Genomic DNA, 6,149 nt, shown 5'->3' with positions numbered 1-6,149 from the left:
CTGAACCCTTATCAAATCAGAATCTGCAGTTTAGACCCTTTGGTTTTTTGTTTGTCTCTGGAATCTTACTACGGGATTAACTTGAAGCAATTTTCCTGGTAATCAAGTTTTCCCCTTTGCATTGTTTTTCCTTTGAAAGCTTAATCTTTCTTTCCTTTTTTGTTTAATTAAGCTTTGGGTTGAAGCAGGTTTTTTTTTTTTTTTTTTTTTGCTCTGGTTCTGGAAATCCCTTCTTATTTCATTCTATTCGAATAATCTCTCGTTTTTCATATATATTTTGGGGTTTCCCGTTCTGGGTATTCTTTGTTTTGCTTATTTTAGTTAGTTGAATTGTCCTGATTGGTGCTTCATTGTTGCTGACTTAGAAAGTTCTTTCTGTCAGCTGCCAAACCGAGTGCTTCTTATTGGTGTTGTTATGTTATTAGTATTATTACTTGAACCAAGTAAAATCCGTGCTTTGAGTGTTTTAGTACGATGTGTGTGCCTAATTCTCAAGGTTAGCTGAAACTTCATTGTTGTCGTATGCTTATGTTCGAATGTTGTTGAAGTTCTTGGATTATGCTACCCGTTTATATGGTTGAAACTTTGTTCAAATTGTGTTCTAGTTCTTAGGTAATGATACTCTATAATCTTAACTCAAGACTCAAGTATGGTTCCTTATGCTTTTTTTTTTCCTTAGGTTCCCCAATGAAAATAATTCAAGTGTTTAAAATTGCTGACTTGGTTGCGGAAAAGGACATGAGAGACCTTATATAAGTTTTCAGCTTAATCTTATATAGAAGCAATGGTTATAATTTTGCTCTTTTGCGGAATTTATCTTACATGTTTCAGCCAAAACGTGCAGGCAAATTTGCACTGGAACAGAATGGGACGCAATTCATCCAACCATTCAGAGTCTCCTGTTGGGAGGCGAGGGTCTCCTCACAGGGAGAGTCCATCTAATAGAGAAAGATCACCTGTGAGACATAAGACTTCACGCAGAGGAAGCTCCCCTGTAAGAGAAAGGTCTCCTTCTCGGCGCAGGAGTTCTCGCAGGGATAATTCTTTGGAAAGAGAGAAACGTTCTGGCCATACTAAGTCTCCAAAGCATGCTAGTTCACAGTCTCCCATTTCTTGCTCTCTGTCTCCCCGTACAAAGAGGTTAAGGAGAGCACAGGCTGAAAAGGAGGTTGAGAAAGTGAAGGAGAGAGAGTATGAGAGAAATCATAGCAGGGGTAGTGAGAAGAGTACACATAGGGATAGAGCTTCAGGAAAGGAAAGGAATTCAGAGAGGGAAATGGGAGTAGACAGAAAGGAGAGAAAGTCAGGGAGAGATGATACTAATAGCAAATCTGCTAGAGGGAGACATGACCGGTCTGTTTCTCCATCTGATCGCCACCATCGGAGCAGGCATAGATCCCGCTCACCTGCATCCAATTCAAGAGCCCGTGATGAGGTGTCTGGTGATATCTACTCTATTTCTTGCTTGATTAACTTTATTCTGTTTTAGTTTCTATCATTCATATGAGTATGAAGAGCTGCTTTTTGAAAATTCTTGTGCATGCAAACATAATAAGCAGAGATGAGGATATGCATTTTCAGTTACAACCTTTGACTAATATTTTCTGTTTTTGTTCATCCTGAATGATGTCTAAATGAGTGTCTGACAAAATTTTTTATCATTTCAGGTGAATAACTCAAGAGGTGCCGAACAAAGGTGAGCTGCTTCTTAAGCTTAATCCTCTTTTTTTAACCTTATATGCATATACTAATTCTTTTATTAGAAAAGAGTGATTTCTGTCATGTGTTTGACTTAATCATGTTGACATGTTTCCTCTCTTATTCTTATTATTATTTTTGTTGGAGGGTGGGTTGACGTTAAAAAACCACCCAACCTAAAAGTTAAGCTGTTATATGAGGGCCTAATCATGTATTTGTTTTTAATCTCCATCCATTGGATGGGAGGGGTGTGAAGGGAAACTTTAGAATAAGCCTGTGCAACTGCTCACTTAAGCTATTTGGATTTATTAATTTAACCAAGTAAATCCTCAAGCACTTGAAAGTGAGCTAATGCACTTTCTACCCTTGGCTTTCTTTATAACCATATTCAATCAATTACTTCTCAACACATAGAATATAGAGGGCATCATCTTCATTTAATAACTTCTTTCTCAATTCCTGTGTTTTTTGTGTGATAAAAGTTGCCACATGATTTACTTTAATGCTCCAGATATGCATTTTTGAGAAAAATATGTTGTTGAATTTACTTGCTTTTGTATGTTATTTTATTATTCTGGATATACTTAACTCCTTTAAGCTTTAACTTAGTGTCTGACAAGAGGTTGTTTTGTTTTTTGAAGTAGGGATGATGAATATGATTCTGTCTCTAAGATGAAGGCAGCTGAGGAGGCCTTGGAAGCAAAACAAAAGGTATCGGTAACTCAGTTGCTAGCTTTATTTTCATTTGTCATTGTTCAAAATTTTTGTGCCAAATTATTCTTGGTATCCTCAGAGCAGACTTATGAGAAAATACTATGGTTCTGTTGTTCTATACTCTGAGAATTACTGCATGGCTTCACCATCAATTTTTCTTATTTGCTTAGATGAATTTTCTGCCTTGTATTTAATTGATCTTTCCTTCACTGTCATTGTAACTTGCAGCAAAAACCAACATTTGAGTTATCCGGAAAGCTTGCAGCAGAAACCAATAGAGTTAGAGGTGTGACTTTGCTGTTCAATGAACCCCCTGATGCTCGAAAACCTGATATAAGATGGCGACTTTATGTTTTCAAAGCTGGTGAAGTATTAAATGGTTAGTCCAAGATAGCTTCCCTTCCATGTCATGTGTTCTCTTCCTATGAATTTATGATTCCACAGTTTGTCCTTTCTTTATTAACTAAATGTTTTTCATGCTTTCACCATTGAAAAATGTGCATGCTTGGTTGCTGTTTTGTCCTTAGCTCATATGTCTAATAATCATCAAAGCTATATGGCATTGATACAAAATTAGTATGAGTTTCATTGTTAATTCAACTCCACCTATATGATGGAAACGAGGTGCACTTCAAGGCGGCACCTTTTAGTTTTAGATTCTGTCATATTTGAGATCACATATACTTGTAGAAGACGAGAAAAACATTTAAATTCTAAGGAAGTTACAATTTATAGTTAACCATTGCTATTCCATTGAGATCTGTGGATTAGAGCTCGTTGTTCTCATTATGTTGGCAATTCATGTTGGTTAAAGAAGTGAATGACTGTTGAACAAAGCATGTAACTTATTCACCTGATTTATGGTTCTGTTTCTATGTTCATCTTGTTGGCAGAGCCCCTTTATATACATCGCCAAAGCTGTTACCTTTTTGGGAGAGAAAGACGAGTAGCAGACATTCCTACCGACCATCCATCCTGCAGCAAGCAACATGCTGTCATTCAATTCCGGTAGATATATACTTAGCAGTTCCATTCTCTGCTTTATGTTGTGGACATTGATTAACTAGATGTTTCTGCTTTCTCAGGCAAGTAGAGAAAGAGCAACCTGATGGTACATTATCCAAGCAAGTAAGGTATGGCTAAGTTGATTTGTACTTACTTCTGTTAACTAAGAGCAATCCTGTGAATCTTTATCTTATTCTATGTTGCTTTTGCCTTGGTAGGCCTTATATAATGGACCTTGGAAGCACTAATAAAACTTTTATTAACGTAAGCAATTCATTTCAGAATCTTTTTTTAATTGAGCTGAAAGTTGATTGGGATTCCAATAACTTCATCTAACATTTTCTTTTGCATTTGCAGGACAATCCCATTGAACCTCAACGTTATTATGAACTTTTTGAGAAAGACACCATTAAATTTGGTAATAGTAGGTAGGGAACTAATCAATAGCCTGCATGTGCTTTTTAGTTGCATAATAGAAATTGAAATTAATTTAGGCAAAATGTAAGAGATATTATGCGTGTATGATTATGCATGCATACATGCTTTGGAGAGTGTAGTGACAGTTCTAGCAAGCTACTATGGGATCGGTTGATAAAGGCTTTCCTGTTTTTGTCTGTCTCTGGGTGTCACACAGCCCTTTGCTGCTGCTATTATTGTTTTCATCATCATGATGTTGTTTTTGGTGCATTGTGAGGAAGTAAATGATTCATTATTGTTGCTTTAGCCACTGCTCTGTTGATAATAAAGCCTGTGCCAGATGATCCCCTCCAATTTACAGGAGAAATTAGTTCAAATCTGTTTGTTCCTGTGTTGAAATAATTTGGTTGTCATCTTGATTTGGTATGGTGAATACTAGCCAAGCACTTCATTCCCTGGCCTAGTAGGGAAATTATTATACTTAAAATGGACATTCTTGTGCATTGCTATTCATAGCTTTTAAATCGTTTGTTCTGGTTTCTGCAGCCGAGAGTATGTTCTGCTTCACGAGAATTCTTCCCAGTGAGACGTACTGACATGCCACCACTGTCATATGAATCCGTGTGTCCAGCAGGCTCTGGAAATGGGAATATTTTTGTTATCAACTTGTTTATTACAAAGAACAAGGAATGTTATTGTAGTAGTCATTTTTCCTCATTTGAGATTGAAGAGCTTTCTTGTAGAACTAGATGGTTGGGTTTAATCCAGTTTACACTGGTGCATACTATGTTTTGCACTCACCATTTTTTCGTCTTGAAAGTAGCGAGCACCTACACTTCGTTTATAATTCAGTCACCATCTTTTTGTTATGGTACATGATGTGTTATGAGTAAAATGATGTGGTAACAAAGTAGAAAAGTGTTCTGTCACATTGCCAAATTTGGTTGCTCCCTGCTACATTCTCTTATGAATGATGATTAAAAGAAATGATTGGTTACTTCTCTCTGGTTTTGGTAGTCTTCAAAGTTATATTAACTAAAGGCGCTGCATATTTTCAAGCAATATTGTACTGTTAGAAGTATGATCCTACATATATTCTAGGCAAAGGCACGGTATCTAACAAGGCAGCCAGTCCTCTTCTGTATTTTTTTTTTTTTTTTTTTTGAAAATCAAGAGAGAGCTTCCATTAATCAATGGGGAATTAAAGGGCTCCCCAAGAAAGAACAAAAGTAACGTCCAGAAGGCTGGTGAAGGATGATATGCCCTTACACAAAGAGCAGCATATCTTCCGGAAACACCATGTAGCCAACAAAAAGAGGCCCATCAGGACATCAAAGCAAAAAAGAAGACCTGGGATAGCACCTTTACAAACGGCACACAAAATGATCCCGGCAAGCAAAAACAAAAGGTAGGTTCAAGACTATACAAACAAAAGGGTCCAAAGGAATTTACCACCAGCCGAAAAGGTACGCAACAAGCATAAAGGGGCCGTAGTCCACTTGTGGAAGGGACAGGAACCAGCAATACACAGCACTTCAGGAAGAAGTCATAGGAGCTGACAGAATCAACATCCAAGGGATGAAAACTAGGCGCCTGAAATAAAGGGGAAAGAGTTCCTTACTCAAAAACACGGAGAATATCCTAAGAAAGATGCACCCCATCCTTTGCAAGCCTATCTGCTCTTTGGTTGGCATCTCTCTTAGTGTGCTTAATACTCCAATTACTAATAATCTCTTTAAATCTTTCAAACTGCAAAGTTCACTTCCTGTGTCTCCAGGGTGCTTAAGCAAGGCTTTTTATCTATTTAACCACATTGCATGAGTCGCTTTCAATCAACAAGCTGTAATCCTCTTTCCATTTAGATGCAGCAAAGATGGCAAAAGCTTCCCTAATAGCTCTATATTCAGTAAGGTTGAAGTCGGCTTCACCAATGTCTTTGGAAAAAATAATTTTAATCTCCCCATTACAATTTCGCAATAAGCCCCCTATACCAACAGGTCCAGGGCATCATTGGGCTACTCCGTCAACATTAAACTTAAATGATCTCTTATCAAGGGCAGTACACAATATGTTTTTAATAACCTTCCTATTCTTCCTAGGTTGACCACGAGCTAACAGTTCTCTATAAGTGTCCAGAACTAAAGAGCAATCACCTGGTCATTTGGCATTAGACCAAGAAGCAACTCTCACTTTAACTAAGTGTAGACATTGATTAACATTCCATTCCTTACCATTGAAGATGACATCATTTTTGCATTTCCAAATAGATCATACAATGGCAAAAAACGCCATTTTTCATATTCTAACATCACTAT

The 6,149-nt window shown here is 37.3% G+C and overlaps 1 protein-coding gene across 6 annotated transcripts; it reads left to right on the top strand.

Annotated features, from left to right (window-relative positions):
- DDL (SMAD/FHA domain-containing protein) lies at nt 1-4,773 on the top strand. 6 transcript variants are annotated; one of them, XM_088808608.1, is made up of 10 exons: nt 1-98; nt 845-1,435; nt 1,668-1,696; nt 2,343-2,409; nt 2,641-2,791; nt 3,306-3,420; nt 3,498-3,545; nt 3,636-3,681; nt 3,775-3,845; nt 4,381-4,637. In XM_088808608.1, exons 2-10 carry the CDS (start codon nt 866-868, stop codon nt 4,418-4,420), a joined length of 1,137 nt encoding a protein of 378 aa, XP_088664734.1. In that variant the 5' UTR covers nt 1-98; nt 845-865; the 3' UTR covers nt 4,421-4,637. The 6 variants fall into 6 exon arrangements, with proteins under 6 accessions (XP_088664734.1, XP_088664733.1, XP_088664732.1 ...); XM_088808607.1 differs by having other exon boundaries at nt 2,340-2,409; nt 3,775-3,835; XM_088808606.1 differs by having other exon boundaries at nt 2,340-2,409.
- Nucleotides 4,774-6,149: the final 1,376 nt, after the last annotated feature.

Source organism: Theobroma cacao, chromosome 7, assembly GCF_053813885.1.
Source record: "Theobroma cacao isolate CCN51 chromosome 7, ASM5381388v1, whole genome shotgun sequence".
Classification (NCBI taxonomy): domain Eukaryota; kingdom Viridiplantae; phylum Streptophyta; class Magnoliopsida; order Malvales; family Malvaceae; genus Theobroma; species Theobroma cacao.
This window is presented reverse-complemented; position numbering and strand designations above follow the sequence as displayed.

Excerpts from the sequence above, each read along its gene's own strand:
- DDL (XM_088808603.1), top strand. The coding sequence starts at position 866 with ATGGGACGCAATTCATCCAACCATTCAGAGTCTCCTGTTGGGAGGCGA. Across the intron at positions 1,697-2,339 it reads TCAAGAGGTGCCGAACAAAG|TAGGGATGATGAATATGATT; the intron begins GTGAGCTGCTTC and ends TGTTTTTTGAAG. Across the intron at positions 3,421-3,497 it reads CATGCTGTCATTCAATTCCG|GCAAGTAGAGAAAGAGCAAC; the intron begins GTAGATATATAC and ends CTGCTTTCTCAG.